General features: G+C 49.0%; 7 protein-coding genes across 7 annotated transcripts; 3 read left to right on the top strand and 4 right to left on the bottom strand.

Moving 5' to 3' along the window:
- Window positions 1-65: 65 nt before the first annotated feature.
- On the bottom strand, window positions 66-1,244 carry N7500_005963 (uncharacterized protein; the record flags this gene model as incomplete). The annotated part of the gene is made up of 4 exons (XM_056677107.1): window positions 66-355; window positions 399-873; window positions 927-1,010; window positions 1,071-1,244. The coding sequence occupies 4 exons, from the start codon at window positions 1,242-1,244 to the stop codon at window positions 66-68; spliced, it is 1,023 nt and encodes a 340-aa protein (XP_056532107.1).
- A 175-nt stretch (window positions 1,245-1,419) lies between these two features.
- On the top strand, window positions 1,420-2,276 carry N7500_005962 (RNA methyltransferase; the record flags this gene model as incomplete). The annotated part of the gene is made up of 4 exons (XM_056677106.1): window positions 1,420-1,493; window positions 1,542-1,640; window positions 1,690-1,982; window positions 2,032-2,276. The coding sequence occupies 4 exons, from the start codon at window positions 1,420-1,422 to the stop codon at window positions 2,274-2,276; spliced, it is 711 nt and encodes a 236-aa protein (XP_056532106.1).
- Window positions 2,277-2,731: 455 nt separating this feature from the next.
- N7500_005961 (DUF3591 domain-containing protein) lies at window positions 2,732-6,076 on the top strand (the record flags this gene model as incomplete). The annotated part of the gene is made up of 1 exon (XM_056677105.1): window positions 2,732-6,076. One exon carries the CDS (start codon window positions 2,732-2,734, stop codon window positions 6,074-6,076), a length of 3,345 nt encoding a protein of 1,114 aa, XP_056532105.1.
- A 579-nt stretch (window positions 6,077-6,655) lies between these two features.
- Window positions 6,656-9,735, bottom strand: N7500_005960 (serine/threonine-protein kinase; the record flags this gene model as incomplete). Its single annotated transcript, XM_056677104.1, has 4 exons — window positions 6,656-7,384; window positions 7,441-7,503; window positions 7,559-9,450; window positions 9,501-9,735. The coding sequence occupies 4 exons, from the start codon at window positions 9,733-9,735 to the stop codon at window positions 6,656-6,658; spliced, it is 2,919 nt and encodes a 972-aa protein (XP_056532104.1).
- A 444-nt stretch (window positions 9,736-10,179) lies between these two features.
- On the top strand, window positions 10,180-12,975 carry N7500_005959 (ATP-binding protein; the record flags this gene model as incomplete). Its single annotated transcript, XM_056677103.1, has 2 exons — window positions 10,180-11,904; window positions 11,959-12,975. 2 exons carry the CDS (start codon window positions 10,180-10,182, stop codon window positions 12,973-12,975), a joined length of 2,742 nt encoding a protein of 913 aa, XP_056532103.1.
- A 137-nt stretch (window positions 12,976-13,112) lies between these two features.
- Window positions 13,113-15,572, bottom strand: N7500_005958 (Zn(II)2Cys6 transcription factor; the record flags this gene model as incomplete). Its single annotated transcript, XM_056677102.1, has 4 exons — window positions 13,113-13,157; window positions 13,240-14,119; window positions 14,191-14,625; window positions 14,677-15,572. The coding sequence occupies 4 exons, from the start codon at window positions 15,570-15,572 to the stop codon at window positions 13,113-13,115; spliced, it is 2,256 nt and encodes a 751-aa protein (XP_056532102.1).
- A 1,283-nt stretch (window positions 15,573-16,855) lies between these two features.
- Window positions 16,856-17,502, bottom strand: N7500_005957 (Zn(II)2Cys6 transcription factor domain-containing protein; the record flags this gene model as incomplete). Its single annotated transcript, XM_056677101.1, has 2 exons — window positions 16,856-17,221; window positions 17,326-17,502. 2 exons carry the CDS (start codon window positions 17,500-17,502, stop codon window positions 16,856-16,858), a joined length of 543 nt encoding a protein of 180 aa, XP_056532101.1.
- Between the last annotated feature and the right edge of the window lie 381 nt (window positions 17,503-17,883).

The following is a 17,883-nucleotide window of genomic DNA, read 5'->3' as shown; positions in this document are numbered from 1 at the left end:
ATGATCGATATAATTTGATTTTATCATACTCTACATTAAATTGATTTCTGATTCCTCTAAGCTTTTCATTCTTCCTGCGCAGGCCCTGGTGATCCTTCCGGCGCAGGGCTCCCCGAGTGAGAGGACGAGACTCCTGCCTTCGGCGGCGGGGGTAGTGGAGTTCCATGCCGTGACGGCGCATAGTCTTGCGCCCGACTTTTCTCTTCGCCCTCGGCGAAATAATCATCAAAGGCCCTGTTAGGCGAAGCCGCTGGCCGTGATTTCCCCGCACGACGGCTAGCGGGTGATCTGCTCTCTAACGGCGAAGCAACTCTTGCTTGAGCGGAGGCTAGGGGCGGGGGCGCTGTGATGTTTGCTGGAACCAGGAAGTTACTTGGCGGAGCTGTGATTCCCGGGACAGCGTTTGCAGGGCCCGCCCACCGGGGCAGCAGTGCCATCCTCGCGTGTCTCGAATACGACTTCCCCTGGTCCCTCAACCTCTTCTCCAAGTCCAATGGGCAGTCTGTGAAGAGCACCGAATCCTAACTCTGCACCAAGGGCGCCCTCGCCACCCCAGCCTCTGGTAGGAACAAGCTCAACCTCGCGAACCACATCGAATTCGCTATTGTAAACCCACAGAACCAGCGTGCGATTTAGATGATCTTCAACCAACTCCCCGAGTGCCGACTCCCCTCTTAATGTCCCGCTGGGGGTTCCAATGATATAATCTGAGTAAGGTAGCAACCCGGCTCGGTATGCGGGGCTGAGGGGTGACGGAATTGCAATAACATGCCAGATGTTTTGTGTAGAAGAGAGGGGAGCAAGCTGCAGAGCGAGGCCGAGGGAGGGGTTCGTTGGCGGTATAGGATGAGTGACTGTGTGTGTTCGCTGACCCTGATAGGATATAAATTTAGCTGGAATCAGATGTATCATTTTAGCACGGTTACCTTCGCACTCCACACCTCAAGTGTCACGCTTCCCCCGGCGCAATTTCGACATTCTGTCGCAAAGAGGTTCGGGTCTGGATCTTCCTGTATGTCAGTGTGAGTGATGTTATGTTGCGGGCGATCAAAACGATCCTCTATACTCACAATTGTATGACCGTTGATGCCCACAATAAAGTCAAACCATGGCTCTAGGGGCAGTTCTGGGTCTTTGTTGCGGAGGACCTGGAAACCGAATGCATTGTCACTGGGGCCGTTGCGAGGCTGCTGGCCAGGCTCCCCGTCTAGCCGACCGATGAAGCGATTTAATGCGCCAAACATAATTATCTGCTATAATTCAGATTGCGAGAGGTGATCGATTGATGAATAAGGCAGCTGTGGTCAGGTGTGTTTACCTGGGCGAGCTGGCCAGATACACATGCAAACCATGCAAACATGATCCATCTTTATCAGTTATCGATGAATCGATCATCTCGCTTTATCGCTGCACTGCATCATGGCAGACGAAGACGCGCCTCCAGAGGTGCACCACTACAGCAGCTTGCACGAGGTGCCCTGGGATATCCAGAAGTAAGTGTCATTGTCATCGAAAAATACCAATGCTAACCCAATTACCAGCTACTGGGCACAACGCTACCGGATATTTTCCAAGTACGATGATGGTGTATGGTTGACGGATGATGCTTGGTTTGGCGTCACACCAGAACCAGTCGCCAAGTTCGTGACTCTTTTCTACAACACGGACTTTCTACTAACATTTGCTTAGCAAAATAGCTGCACAGATTGCCAAGTCAGCGCCTGCTGGGCGCAGTATTCTCGTGGATGCCTTCGCTGGCGCAGGCGGAAACACCATTGCATTTGCCTTGACCGGAAAATGGAAACGAATCTACGCGATTGAAAAAAATCCTGCTGTCCTAAAGTGCGCAAAGCATAATGCGAAAATTTATGGCGTGGAGGACAAGATCACATGGTTTGAAGGCGATTGTTTCGAGATTATCAAGAATCAACTGAAAGAATTGGCGCCGTACAGTGTCGTCTTTGCGAGTCCACCGTGGGGAGGTAAGTGTCCCCTAATCTTTGCCTCTGTGACATGAACTAAACGTAGCAGGCCCGGGATATCGTTCAGATCAGGTATTCAACCTGAAGACTATGGAGCCATATACCCTCCAAAGATTGTATGATGAATACTCAGTATTCAGCAAGCACATGGTTCTTTACATCCCAAGGACCTCTGATCTGAAACAGATTGCAAAGCTAGTTCCGCAAGGCGAGAAGGCTACAGTAATGCACTATTGCATGGAGGGTGCAAGCAAGGCATTGTGTATTTTCTATGGCGATTTCAATGTGTCATGACTTATGCTTACCATTGATCTGACAATAATCTCATGAAATGTATTTTTACTTCCAAAAATGTATCATTATTCTCTATTGTTTCTCGTTGCCTTTATTGAAGAGATCCTATTGAACCCTCAAGTATTGAACTTCAGGCATCAAGCTGATTACCTTATCAGGTTAGCGTGGCCCGTCCCTTGCGCATTATCTTGGAAACCCGTTTTCTCTCTCCGACCACCTGTCCGACCACGCCCCTCCTTATCCTCTCCTCTGCGCGACTACAGCCACGGCGAAAACCACGTTCAAACCGCAGACTCGCATAATACCCAGATGTTCATATTCTGAATCGCGTCGTCGCCTTGTCTGGCTCGCGCCTACATTCTTAGCCTACGATCTCTCTCACCAACTTGTTGAATCTAACGCTTTCTCCATTTACAATACTCTTCTCACCTCAAACAAAAGCGCAGTCGCCTATCATGCCTCACGCAACACCGAAGGCCCCGGAGGGGGAAGATACTGATTTCGACGATGTGATGCGACAACTGAACAGCTATGAAGATAACGGCCCCTCTCTAGATTTTTTGTCGCGTGATCTGGAAGTTGGTGAAAAAGCTGATGATGCAATCGACTACGAGGATTTTGACGACGATGAACTTCCGGAGGAAGAAGACGTCGGACGCCCAGCGGCAGCCTTGCCTACAGTGGATAACAATCAAGATCCTTTCGCGAACCTGGGCTCGGACGACGCCGCTCTTTTCGGAAACGGCGATGATCTATTTGGTGACCAGGTAGAGGGGGCTCAGACTCACGATGACAATCTTGATGATCTTTTTGGCGAAGGTTCTTTTTCGCCGCCTCCTGCTGGACAGGATGATTCCACCCGTGGCCTATTCGAAGACGAAGAAATGCCATTAACAGATGTGCCTGTTGACCTACCGCCTATCCCGTCCGCTCCGGAACCACAACCAGAACCTATGATGGAGGAGGATGAATTCCCAGATGATGACAGTATATTGTCTGAAGACATGAATCCCGTGGAACTCCGCGCTTGGAAACTTCAGCAGCAGTTGTTTGCCATGTCAGGCGTTGAAAACCCACCTGCGCCACCTGAGAACCACGAAGAGCTATTACATTCCTTATTTCCTTCGTTCGACCGCAACACTCTTCCACGTTGGCTCGAGTTGATTCCCCACAAGAAGGCCATTTTCATTGGGAAACAGCCGACCAAACCACCCAAGCCTGTCCTGCCCACGAAAGTGAATATTGAGCTGGCGGCTGATCATGAACGTACATTCAGAACCGGTCAACCCTTGAAGCGTGGCCTGGACCATGAGAGTCTTGGCTTGGTGATGATCACGCAATCGGACCGCGAAGACGAGCGAGGAGAGGCAGAGGAAGATGCAAAGGAAGACATTGATTTGGATGACATGGACGGAGATGAAGTACTGCCGGGTGGTTTCACCATGCAGGATCTTCGAACAATTTGTGTGGATTGGGATGTTAAGGATGATGTCTCCAACGTTGATCTAGAAGAGATGCCATTGGCAAAAAGAACAGATGGCAACTTTGATGAGGATGAAGCCGACTGGCTCATGGAGACTGAGCTTCCGACCAAGAAGCGAAAAACCGGCCCGACTCCAATGGATGTCATTGCTCTATCACATATTGATATCCCATTATTGGATGACCCAGAACAAGCGACAATGAAAGTCGCGAAAAGAGTCACAATTGACCTCAATGATCCAAACATTCTCGTTGACGAATTAAGAGTGGATGCCGTCGCAAACAAGCCGAAACACGCTGCGCCTCGGACCAGGGATGAAGTGGACCTGAATCTGACACGCCGTCTCACTCAGAGATATAACATTTCGAATGATCAAGCATATGATATGCTCAAACAGAATCATCAGAACAAGATCCGCAGTACCCTCGGTAATGTCACACTTGAGCACGCCCTGCCAGCCCTACGTTTGCAGTGGCCGTACTACAAGACTGAGCTGGCCAAGGCTGAAGCTAGGTCTTTCCACCGACCTGCTATGGCCTTCCGACCTGGGCAAACGGCTTGGTTCAAGAACCCCGTTCAACTTAGACGCAAGCACTTTCGTGGTAAAGATGCGAAAACTGTCTATGATTCTACAAAGGCATTGTCTATGGGAGACAACTCCAATGTCTTGCTGGTAGAGTACTCCGAAGAGCTACCTATGACGCTAGCCAACTTCGGCATGTGCAACCGTTTCATCAATTATTACCGACGAAAGAACATTGATGATCCCACTCGCCCAAGGGCAGATATCGGCGAGACAGTTGTTCTCTTGCCCCAAGACAAAAGTCCCTACTCAATTTTTGGCCATGTTGACCCTGGCGAAATCTCCCCCGCAATCTCAAACTCCATGTACCGAGCACCGCTATTCCCGCACCAACCGAAGTCAACGGACTTCCTCGTGGTCCGCAACACTACTGGAGTTGGCGGAAGTAACTATTACCTGCGCAACATCGAAAATTTCTACGTTGCCGGACAACAATTCCCATCGGTCGACATTCCCGGACCCCATTCGCGCAAGGTGACAACTGTCGCGAAAAATCGCATGAAGATGCTAGTGTATCGTTTATTGAAAAAGAGCCCGGATGAGCGACTCGCAATCAGCGATGTTACAGCTCACATACCAAACACTACCGATATGCAGAACCGACAGAAGGTCAAGGATTTCCTTCAACATGACAAAGATACTAAATACTGGAAGCCACTGGATCCAGTTCTCCCAGACCAAGATACAATCCGCTCGTGGGTCCAGCCCGAAGATGTTTGTCTTCTTGAATCAATGCAGATTGGACAGCAGCATCTCCACGACACCGGCTATGGCAATGATGCCGAGACTGGCGGCGAAAACGAAGAAGATGAAGAATTCGAGAGCTTTGAACAGCAGATGGCTCCCTGGAAGGCAACTCGCAACTTCTTGTTGGCCTCCCAGGGCAAGGCTATGCTGAAACTTCATGGCGAAGGAGATCCCACCGGCCGTGGCGAGGGCTATAACTTTATCAAAACAAGCATGAAAGGCGGGTTCAAGGCTATTGGCGAAAGTGTTGAGGATAAGCTGGACGCACAACGACTGAAGGAGCTTGGAGGTCACAGCTACAATGTTGCCCGCCAGCAAAGATCATACGAAACATCCATTCGTCGGATCTGGGATGCTCAGAAAAGTAGCTTGTCCTCCACCATCGAGCATTCCGACCAGGAAAGCGACGTCGATCAAGAAGAGGAATACCATGATCAATTCAACAAACCAACACCCCGATCCGAAGCACCAACACCTGGACCATATCGTCGTGACGATGAGACAACAAGTCAGTTCAGCAAAATGAGTTTCAACAGCCAGCGCGGCAAAGTGTTGCGCATCACCCGCCAGGTCAAGCTGGACAACGGCGAAATTGTGGAGAAAGAACAACATGTTTTCGATCCCCGAGTGATCAGGCACTACATCCAACACCGTCACCACAACGAAGCCATGCATACCAAGCTGGAATCTCTTCAGCCTACGGGTGACCCAGAAGTCGATGCTCGCAACAGGAAGTTGATCGAAGCCGAGCTTGGCCGTCTCAACCGCAACAAGGAGCGTCGTTTCGCCCGCGAGAAGCAAAAGGGCATACCTCGCTCCGGTGATCCGGACGGCAAGCCTGCTGGTACTCAGCGCAAGTGTGCTAACTGCGGTCAGGTCGGGCACATCAAAACAAACAAGAAGCTTTGCCCACTGCTCAATGGTACTATGAAGCCCGAGGATCGAGTCACCGATTCGGCTTTCTCCATGAGCGCCCCGGTTCTGTGAAATCAGTTCGCTTGTTTTTTCGCCAATTATACACGTTTTCCCTTCATCATTCCCCCCCTTATATCCATCTACTCCGAATTTGATACCCCATAAAAGCCTCTCTGTTCTGAATTTGCTCTCCGATACCCCGGTTCCCTGCCCGTCAGACATGATTTGAGACCATACATAGGCACTTGCTCCCTGCTGTCTTTATGAACTGCCCCCTGTTGTCGCTTCTTATTTTGGGTGTTTCACTTCATTCATCTTTGATGAAGTATCATAGGAAATAGCATGTTTTCAACCTGATAACGGCACTTTTTGTACACAGTAGGTCAACACCTTATGTCCATAATAATATATTCATTCCTAAGAATACATAAGAGGGAGAGTGGAGTGAAGTTTGTCGTTCCAACAACGGCGAACAATCATCTATGAGAGAATGAGGCGCTCTAAAAAACGAAAAGAGGGCTATGCGGATGTGTTTGACCCGCCGAAAGGATGGTGGTTTCTCGAGTGAATGGAGATATAATAATAGCTGACAGGTTTGTTACAAATTGAGTAGGGCGTAAGCTCCCCATTCCATGGCTTTGCTTTGTATAATCACGATGTATAGAGGCCGGCCAACTGACCTCTGGTATACGGCTGACGCCCTCGATCTGCGCTGAAAGCCAAAGCGATGTCGTTGGGTCGCCGGTATGTATACCCTAGAAAAGCGCCCTTTTTGCGAATGTCCAAGACTGTCTTGCTCATTTGTTTGTCTCGGAGGATTTTATCGCGGGGTCGCCTCTTCTCCCTTTTCTTTTCGGCGTCATTCGCCTGTTCCGGTGCTGCACGTGGGGTAGTCTCAGCAACTGGCGGCGCAGCGTCCTTCACTGGAATTATTTCTTGATTCCTGGGGAGGACCTCGTCAGGGTCTTGGTCAACATCCTCCGAGTCAGTACCAGCAGGATTCTCAGCAATATCGCCGGGCAACTTCCAGTCATCGAAATATCTAGTGTCCTCCCAGTTCCTGACTCTAGGCACCATTGGTGGTTGGCACATGTGGAGTTCTTGCCATCGGATACCCCGGAAGAAAGGATGAATCTTGATGTCTGCTGCATCGTTGGGGTATACGTAGTAGCTCGCGATATTTCTGTACCGCGGGTCCATAGAGTATAGCAGTTGAGTTGAGATAGGACGTCCACTCAGAATATCATTGGCTTGATACTTGGGAGAGCACAGGCGATATTCGCGCTCTTGGAGAATCCTGGTAATCAGATCCATGGCGTCCTGGGAGACTAACTTGTCCGTAGACTTCTCTCGTGGAAATCGCAGGGTTCTTGCGTGTTGCTTGAGGATTTTCAGAATGTGCTTAGCGGAAGGGGAACTACTAAGAAAATACTCACAAGAATCTTGATCTTTGTATCGTGGCGATTTTCGCAGGCAAAGGGCGTGAAACCATATAGACACTGAAAACGCCATGAGAATTCGATACACACGGAACGTGAATACCGAGCGACCTACCTCGTAAAGAATGATACCCAAACTCCACCAGTCGCATCGCCCGTCATACATTTCACCGCGAATGACCTCTGGTGCCATGTACTGGCTGGTTCCAACCACACTCTTTGCGAATCTGCGTCGTCCCTTGCTGTCTCTCCAATCCAGCAAACTTGCCGAGGATGGTTCATGAAGAGTATAGTCATTCAGGTTGTGCAATTGTATTTCAGGCGCAAGCTCTTTCGTTTCCGCAGCCTCCTTCTGGTCTTCAGAGTCACCCTGGACATCAATGCCAAGTTTCTCCAGTAAACAGTAGCGATGGCTGTTGTAGTAGGCTTGATCGTGTGACCAATGCCCATTAAAAGCCAGACCGAAGTCAGAAATCTTCAAATGGCCCGACGCAGAGATGAGGAAGTTATCGGGCTTGACATCGCGATGAATCCAACAGAGTCTATGTGCCTCCTCGATGCACAATATCATTTCGGCGACGTAAAAACGTGCCCAGTCCTCGCGGAGTGTGTCTTTGCGAATCAGTAGCCCCAAAAAGTCACCACCAACCATGTAATCCATCACAAGATACAGATTGTTGGCATCTTGGAAGCTGGTGATTAAAGGAACAACCCAGCGAGAGGTCTCAGAGGCAACAAGGAAATCTCTTTCTGCTCGAATATGGCCTTCCTGGGAGTTGCGGATCATCTCTGCCTTTTTGATGACTTTCATGGCATATACCTCCTTTTTTTCGCCGGTCATATATCTTCGACGGCTTTGTTTAGCACCTTCGACAGCAGACATTAGAGCTCCAAGAGGATTTGATCTAGATTGGACATTGTTGTCTTTAAGAGCCAGAGGGTCGTCTTCATCGGAGTTTTCCAAATCACAGCCTTTCTCTCGAACAAGACGCACAACGCCAAAGCTTCCTTTCCCCAATATCTTGATGGCTTTATAACCGGCGGCAGAGATGGCGTTTTCCCTTCGAGTGCAGTATCGATTTGATTTGAGCACTCGGCACTGTCGCAGGTAATCGTTCTCTCGCAAGATCCAGTTGTGTCTTGTCATCAGCCGCTCTTCGGGTGTGAGCTCAAATGCATATATATGCTGTTCCAATTCGAGCTGGCGTTGCTGACGGGGTTCTCTGTTTTGGAAAATGGAGTTGAAGTAAAGTTCCAAGTAAATCTTCGCCACCGATGTCGCTTCCACTGTTTTAATTGACGGGGATATAGTGATTGCATTGGGTTCACATTGACTGGCTGTTTCATTGATCTCGGAGAGAGAGGGCCAGTGTGTCACTGCGGTGTCGTGCCCATCATGCAGCTTGTCTTTATCTGAGGCAGGAGAAGGCCCTCCGGACGTGAGTGGAGTGAGTGGAGTAGACTTCCCACCAGCAGGAGACGCACCGCTACTAGGGCTAGTTGATGGGTCTGAGCTATCATTGGCACCATCACTCTGTTTGCTCAGGTCGTCCATTACTGGAGAATTGCCGAGCAAAATACTTGGCCTTGACCGAAGATGCGCACGGCGTATTACAGTGGGCTGGCCAAAGGCTAGTGAGATCTTATGCGAAAAGCGATCGACGAATTTTGGATTTGTTGGGCTCTGTTGCCCAGTGATAGTAGTTGGTAAAGAGTTCTGACCTGTGGCATGTTGCTGCACGTCGACAACAGCCGATTCGCCCTCACTCTCGGGTGATGGTCGTAGGTCGGGTAGGGGTTCAGATAAAGTTTCAACCCCTTCAGTGGCGGCATTGAGTGAAGGAGTGACAGGTAGTGGTTCACTTTGTGGGGACTCAACTGCAGTGAGATATCCTGGGCTATCATCGCCATTACCACTCGGGGTGGATGAGTTTGAGGGATCTGGGCTTTGCTCGCCGGCCTTCACGGAATCACAGCAATCAGTATCGACACTGAACCCCTTGTTACCTGCGGCAGATAGTCAGTAAATGGTTTATAGAGGGAAAGACACCACTCACTCTTGGATGAACCACGTAAGCCCAGCAAGAGTAAGATTTTGGAGCCACTGCGAGTCAAACGAACTCTAAGCCGATCCTTTCCCGCCCCTGGGATAATTGGCTCTGATGCCGGGCTTTCTGTTGTAGTAGAGTCAGTTGGAGATGTGTTTGTCTTTCCAGAGACAACGACTTTAGTTGGGATCCAGAGATTGAAAAGACTTCGTCGATTTGCATCCTTTTTCCTGGAGGTTGTCATTTTTGCCTCTCAGAGTCAATGAACGATGAATGACACATTTGTGGACCTTAACAATATATTGGATATATGTATGAAGCATGGAGCATGAAGCATGAAGCATGAAGCTCAAAGTGCAGCTGGTTGTAGGGGAGGACTCATGTTGTTAGGGCTGGCAACTGCGGAAGAGGGTAAGCACCACCCGACCTGTATAATCCGACGGACCTGATGCGCTTGGAGAACTGGAAGACATCAACGTGCATGAGATAGGTATCTATGCATGAAAATATAACCAGCCCAATATGAATGCACACAGCCACACCACATGACAATTCAGAGGCTCAAGACGTGGGGGTGGTCGGGATCGGAATCTCCTGTTTCCCTATTTAATGTGTGTTTCCCACTCTCTCTGGACAGTAGAACAGTTCATTTGATTTATCTTGAAAGGCGTCTTTGCTGTGTGTGGGAATGTATCCTCATTCAAAGTCAGCTCGCTCAGGTGATGAGCTTTATATGACCAACACTATCTCCGAAGACTTGAGCAAAGACACCTCACAAGAGCAACCGCTCCCTGCTTCGTTCCAAGGGAGAGCCCCTCCTTCTGATGATGCTTCTTACATTCCAAATCCCAGAACGAAACAGGAAGAACACAATAACCTGGACTACTCATTCCAACTGATGCTGCATGAACGGGAGAACGTCGCTCGACGAAACAAGATGGCTGCCTCCAAGGGCAGCCCATATGATAGGCCGGTTGAGCCTCATATCCATGCCCCTTCTTTCGGGCCAACTGCAGTCGACAATCAAAGCATGCCAGGCCCTTTCCCGCCGGGTCCTGTTCCTTATCAGTATGCCCAGTACCCGGCATATCCCGCCAGGCTCCCATACGATTCTGAAAGACACCAAGTTCCGAGTCCTCAGTCTGTGAACTACTACAATATAGATCCACAGTATGCAAACAGCGTTCACTCAGACACATATACCCCTCCCAGCCAAGGAAGTGTCTCTTTATCAGAGGCCAATGACCTCAAGGCCCAAATTACAGCTCTCCGAGATAAGGTCCGGGAGCTTGAAGGAAAACCTGCCCTGCCGATAGCCTCAAAGTATCAGATCCTCTACAGGATTGAGAAAGATAACACGTCTCCGAGTGATGATCAAAGCACGGACGATAGTGACGAATATTTCAGCCCAAGTCACAAGCAACGCAAGGCTAGACCTAGGCCAAGGTCTTACCCCAGGTCTCCATGGATGGGGATCTATACTGACCCACCTGAACTCATCCAGCGAAACATGGGTGCGCCATATTTGCGCTGCAATGATCGACTGGTCAACTTCGAGCTGTACCTCGCTCTCAACAGAGACATATCCTTTGTAGTCTTTCGCAACTACAAAAGAAGAGCTGAGAGGCAATCATCGGACACAAATTATGGCAAGCCAAAACCATTCAGCGAGTCGATTTTTCCGGTTTCTGAAGATCTCAAAGACGTGATCGCAGATTTTCTTAGGGGCAAAGAATTTCAATCCATGCAAAGCAGCTTCCGACACATGGGAGAGGTCCAGTCGCCGTACCTCTTCGTCTACCACAACAGGGGCGCTGTAGAATCGGAAATCAAACGAGGCCTGAGCTCCGAGGCACAAAGACAATTTGACCTCTTCATGGACTATGTCCAAAAGGCTTGCGGCAATGAATACACTGCAGCAGACCTGCTTTTCGAGAAAGGCAGAATTCGCTCGGAGTACGTTCAATATCTATTCAAGCCTAACCATATCTTAATTTCAACCCAAAACAAGGAGCATATAGGTTATGTAGCCAGGGGATGGCCATCTCAAAGCCTAGATACTGATGGCACTGGCAATGCTTTTTGGTGGATCAATGCCCAGACCTGGGAATTCGATGGCGAATTCTATAAATACGAGACTAGGCTCAATTTTGAGATGCCAAAGTCACAGCGTGCCGTGGAGAGCCCGTCGTCGCTGGAAGTGGATTATTTGCCACACGATTCTACCCTTCGTCTACCCAACGATGACCTAGACAAAGAGTGTGCTATCACAGACCTTGCGGTATATCCAATCAAGTATGCCCATGATTATCTCATCCAGAAGCTTCGGCGCCGTGGTGAGATTTTCTGGACATTCCGCACACAGAAGTATGTGTCCTATCTAGCAACCGAGGAAGAGAACTTCCAGACCATGGTATGTGTTGGTTGCCAGCCTTCCATGATGACTCGAACTAACTATAGTTACTAGACCGACGACCGATACATCATAGACATGAAGACATACAAAAGACTACATCCAGTCCCGATCGGGTACTTGCGTGACGGCCCACGTAAATGCACACTCGATGACCGATTCATGTTCAGAGATCAACCCCCGCCAGAGCCTTTCAGTATGTTGATGCCTCCGAGGGTGACGGGGTTCAATCTCCGGCGTAAGAAATGGTTCGATCTCTCGGTCGACCGCATCTCGCATGTTGAGTGGAATAAAGACGCCTTCGAGAGTCTAGCCATTGACTTCAAATCCAGAGATCTCATTGAAGCACTAGTGACCAGCTACGTCGAGCCTGAATACTCAGCAGATCTGATCGCCGGCAAAGGCAATGGGCTTATCTTGCTTCTGCATGGTGGACCCGGAACAGGCAAAACACTGACTGCAGAGAGTGTGGCTGAGATAGCCGAGAGGCCTCTGTACCGAGTCACATGTGGCGACGTCGGCACTAAGCCAGAGGAGGTGGAGAAATACCTCGAATCCGTGCTACACCTGGGCAAGATCTGGGACTGCGTAGTCTTGCTCGATGAAGCAGATGTTTTCCTCGAGCAGCGCGGTCTGGAAGATCTGAACCGGAACGCGCTCGTATCGGCATTCCTACGCGTGGTGGAGTATTTTGAAGGTATTCTGATATTGACCACCAACCGGGTAGGCACATTCGACGAAGCGTTCAAATCGCGCATACAGTTGGCACTGCACTATCCCCCTCTCGGCGAAGAGCAGCGACGAATCATCTGGAAGACTTTTATCCAGCGACTGGATAAGTTTGATGAAGATGCTATTGACGTTGAGAATCTTATGGGAAGCTTGGATGTGCTTCAAAGGGAGAATTTGAATGGTCGGCAGATTCGGAATGCCATAACCACTGCTCGTCAATACGCGAAGTGGAAAAAAGAGATTCTCACGCACAATCATCTCAAGGATGTTATTGAGGTGTCTGCAAAGTTTGATGACTACTTGGAGAACATACACCGTGGTAGTCTCATGCAGTCTTGAGCGCCACTGAATCCAAATTTATGACTGGATAGCGTGTTGAGGGAAGGATGGCTAGAATGTGACGCGAGCTGTAGCAGGATATTTGCAATTGAACGCGATTTGGACTTTATGATCCATGAGCTACATCCATTCTGTGCTTAAATGCTAAATGAAGATGAGTCATTAGGGAGATTAGACAAAGCCTAGAGAAGAAGTGTCAACAAAAGCTCTGTATAAGCGATTGACTTCCCGTACTCGTACTCGTCAAGGAAAACGTAAACATACCCATGAGTCAAGCTGAGCCCACCAGATAGATCCCTCGAAGCTCTCAAGGAAGCCTGCATCGTCTCCGGCATTTACCATCACATCGGATGGTTGCATCATAAAATCAACCATCTGGGGGTCAAAGTAGACAGATTTCACATCAGTATTTTGTGAAACTTCCCCCGAGACATATGAATTATCATTTTCACCAGAAGAATGAGCCCCATTTTCAACGAGTCCATTGGGTCCAATCTGTCGATGAACTTCCCGTCTCAGCTCCTCCAGAATAATGCCATAGCGACGACTTGGACAGTTCTTGCGCGTGGCTTCGGCAAGGTGTTGCTGACAAGATTCAGCAAGAGAAAAAATTTGGCGCAATTTATCTGGGTCATCGGGACTTCCGACCGAAGAGACCGAGGCTGAGCTAGACCCGTCCAATGATTTACGATGCTGTTGAATCGTATGGATGTAAACGACCAAAACAGCACAGAAGCCCACGTAGTGTGTGAACCAGAAGGACTGAATAAGCACACCCTGATGCGCAAGGCCGTCGACTATCGTCATGATGTCCTCAGCAGCCTGGATACATTTCTGGACGTGCGGGCTGACCATCGGGTGTGGGACTGTCGGTCTGCGGCTGAGGTCTGTGAAATCGTTCAAGAGGAACGAGCGAGTGACATGAATCATGGCATGAGAGTAGGCGAGTTGAAGGACTTGGCTTTGGCGGCAAAGAGGCGGGATGAGACTGGTTGGGTGAACACTGTTGAATAACGGGGGCGCGGTTTCTTTCCATTTTTCGAGTTCGGCGGTTAGGCGGATTGCGGTCTCGAGGGGGGAGTCTCGAGGGAGGGTGTTTATACTATATAGTTGGCGGGATATATCGCCTAGAATTCGACCGAGTCTGGATTTTGTGTTAGGCGCCCAGGTATTATATGAGTATAAGTGCAGGGGTAGGAGGTATGCGAGACTCACCGGTAATGAAGTATAGAGGCAATCATCATGCTGTCCGTGGATCCTGTTCTTCGAGTCGGATCTTCTTCAAGTAAATCTTCGTCGTTCGTCTCGTTCGGTAGTTCTTGGTCGATGTCCTCGTCGTGAAGCAGTCGGGGTCTTCCAAACATAATGCTTAGGTATTTGTCTAGAGTGTACACACTCCAGAAAATGCGCTTGCGGAGCTCCAATTCTAGATAAGAGCACCTGTTATTTGAGACTTTGGCTGGCTGTTTCCTGTGTAGTCCGAGTGCAGTCACAATCTGCATTGTCGTGCCGAATGAGTACCAGCATTCGTTAGCCCGTGACGATGACAGCAAATATAGACATTGACCCAGTCGGGCCTGGATGGTTTCCAATCGTGGCGGCCCTGACTCGAGGGAAGACATGTATTTCGACGCTGCATACCAGCGCTCACTGTAATATCTCAGTAAGCCAATCTTCCCGCCGCATCAAGAGATTGCTGACCTTTCTAGTCTCTCACCCTGCCCACCATGCATTCCCCCAGGCCTCATTTCCACGTACAAAGTACTCACAGCAATTATAATGAGAACTATAGCAGTCCGAGCCACCATATTCCCCACGGGGAGGTTAGAGAGACCGATGTTATTTTGGTAAACCTGTCTAGTCCACGCTTCCACATTGCCCCTGTGCACGAACCGATAAGTCACCATCGAGTAATCGAAGTATATTCCCACCAGCTCCAGTGCCTTTTCCAGAGACGGGAGGGTAAACTCTGCCTCTTGGGAATTTGAGTAAGGCTTGTCGCCAAACATGAAGACAGCTGTATTCCGCGAGGACTCATTTTGGAGCTCATCCGGATAGTGCGTCGTTTCATCTTGATGCAGACGGCTCCACACGCGATTGATAAACGACACGCCGGATGCAGGACCGAGGTAATTACCCTCGAAATCGGTTGATCCTGGCTCTGGTGAGTTCCGTGTTGATATCACATGCTGGTGCTGGTTTTTGTTGGGAAGTAGATTGTCGGTCACAACCGAGTCCCGATCATTTCCCTGTAGATTGGGGCTGGTTGAGGTTTGCCTATCCATATCCTGTAGTGCACGACCAGTCGGGGTCAGTGGACTCGGCGATGCAGGAAGAGGGTCTGGTGGTAACCCCCGAGAGTATGCGGCGTTGTATTTGCATGGCAGTGACAGTCGTGTACATCTTGTGCATGGTAGAGTACCCGTGCACCTGGTTTTCTTTACTTTACATGAGTCACAGGCTCTGGTAATCTTCTGACGGTGTGCAACACCATCTTTTAATCTGTCGGATGCTTTCCTCTTGTTAGACGGCAACTCTGTGATTTCATTTAGCTTGATCGCGGGCCGAGATTGCATGGCAACGCTAGTGGTTGTCATATTGAGATCGGCAAGACAAGCCGCAGGAAATTCAATCCCGGGAAATATCGAAAGGAGATAGATGAAAAGAGAAGTATCGAGGAAGAGGGGGAAGTTGGCAAAGCACAAGATCTCGGCAAGTCTCCGGTCGCGGGGATGCCTCCACCTCCCCGGATTCTCGTGACTTTAGATATATGAACTACACCGGTGATTGAGATCATCTCCCTAGGGTTTCATCAGGCTATTCATGGAATGCGACGATCGTATAGATATCATCTTGCTCTCTGTAGCTAGTTGAGCGGATATTTCATATTCTTATATGAACCGTAGTAGGCAAATTTACCATAGACGTGTACACTTGTTAGCTGGGAAAGCACAGACGTTGGCACTGTCCATCAGATAGAAATTAGGAGACGGTTTGATCGGCACATGTAAGTATGATTATGGATTCCAACAGAGAGCTCGATCTGGAGACAAAGCACAGACATAGACCGAGGGAGCATATTAGTATTTGATCGAATCGAGGTTGGAACAAAGCCTGCCGAAGAATCCTTGAGCTATGGATCAAGGCTATGAGGATGAGAATGAGGGAAGAAGATCAGCCCTAGCTCCAGGTACTTGACCAGAAAATACCTTCCGGAAGATCTCGTTAGACTACCATATATAGCCGAGTAAGTCAAGGCAATGGGGAGACATTGGATATGCATGTTCTCTACCCCAAACCCGAGAACGACTTGAACGAGTAACATGTCAGGCTCAATTGCGTGGAAGAGTCAATATATGAAAAGAAAATCCCATTTTCTCCAAAACCACAAACACCCCCGGAATGTAACTCCAACCCGAGAAACAAAGTCTGAAGGTGACAAGCTATAAGTGGGTATCTCTGGACATGATCACTTCTGTGAAGGTATATCGGGACTCTCCGCAATTCTTTTTTTGCGAGCTATCAAAAGCCCCTTCTGGGATGGCAAAGGATATGCGACAAAAAGAAAAAAGATATCTAGGCTTCGGGTAAGAGGATAGGAACAGTCTTGGTTTCTTTGCGAGATCTCAATCTGTCTCGAGATACGGCAATAAACATAAAGATCGAGAGCTGGTCACACAGCTAGAACGAGGGATAATGTGACGGCTGGCTTCATCTCGGGAGAAACACACATATAAAAGCTATGAAGGCAACGCTATGAAACAACCAGATTTGTTGGATTCGATTTTGGGATCGAGAAATTTCGGCGAGTCGGGGAAGAACGGGGATAAAGCTGGGACATATTGGTCCAGGGATGCGTATACTGCCCGAAAGGTCGGATTCAATCAACGAGGGGGTTGAAGTAATTGCCCATGTGATTGTTTGGAGTAATGTTTAGGTTCAGGTGTGAGTGTGAGTCGCGCATGTCTGAAAGGGTGGGTTGATGGTGATCTTCCAAGATCCGAGTGAGAGTGTCTCGAATCTCTCCAGGGGTTGCTCCCGATCGTATGGTGTTGACGATTAATTGCACCGTCGGGCCATCACTGTCTCGAATGAGCCCGATGAGATCGTCCACAAATGAGCGGAAATGGTCCAATTGGTCCTGGATTCGCTTGGCGGAGGCCTTCCGGCGTCTGTCGGCAGCTTCATCGAAGACACATTCGCGGGCGTGGGTTGAGCATTCGGTGCAATGAGGTGGGCCGGTACACTAGCAAAACATAAGAAGAAGATAAGATGTCAGATTAATTTGATTTCCATATGGATTAGAAACAAGGAAGAGATGTTCAGGAAAATAGGAAGTGTAATGTGTACCCTAGTTCGGCGTTTTTGACACTCTGTACAAGCGGTCGATGCTCGTCTCATACGTTTCTCTTCTGGTGCATTCCCGCCAGCAGGACTCCCTCCCTCTCCTCCATCCCCTCCGCTACCACCGAGGAGTCTGGTGCGAGGTGCAAGAGGCCTATAGCCTCGGGGTGTCTGTTCACTCATCAAGCGCAAAAGTGAAGCGCAAACGTAAATCACAAATCAGAAACCCAACTTTCTATCTAACCACCATTTGAAAGCATGATAATCAAGCAAGTCACATGGGAGATGGACAATAGAACGAATTATAGACTGGAGACCGAGAAGAGGGGCCCTGGGGCCGTGCTAGACCTCAATGAATTCTGCACTGTGCGCCTCTCGATTAGGAGGAAAATGAGGACCAAGTGGGGGGGGGAGGGGAGGTAATGGAAAATAAAATAAAAGAAATAGAAATAGAAATCCTTAAAAAACAGGAAAATCAGAATCAGAGAAAATAACAGGGAAGAATTAAAGAAAAAAAAAAAAAGGGAAAAAGGGATCGAGTGGCGGATGTGGGCCTAGGTATGT

This window comes from Penicillium coprophilum (genome assembly GCF_028826855.1).
Source record: "Penicillium coprophilum strain IBT 35676 chromosome Unknown utg000004l_segment0_segment0, whole genome shotgun sequence".
Lineage (NCBI taxonomy): Eukaryota > Fungi > Ascomycota > Eurotiomycetes > Eurotiales > Aspergillaceae > Penicillium > Penicillium coprophilum.
Note: the sequence above shows the minus strand (reverse complement) of the source record. Positions and strands in the feature narration are given on the sequence as shown.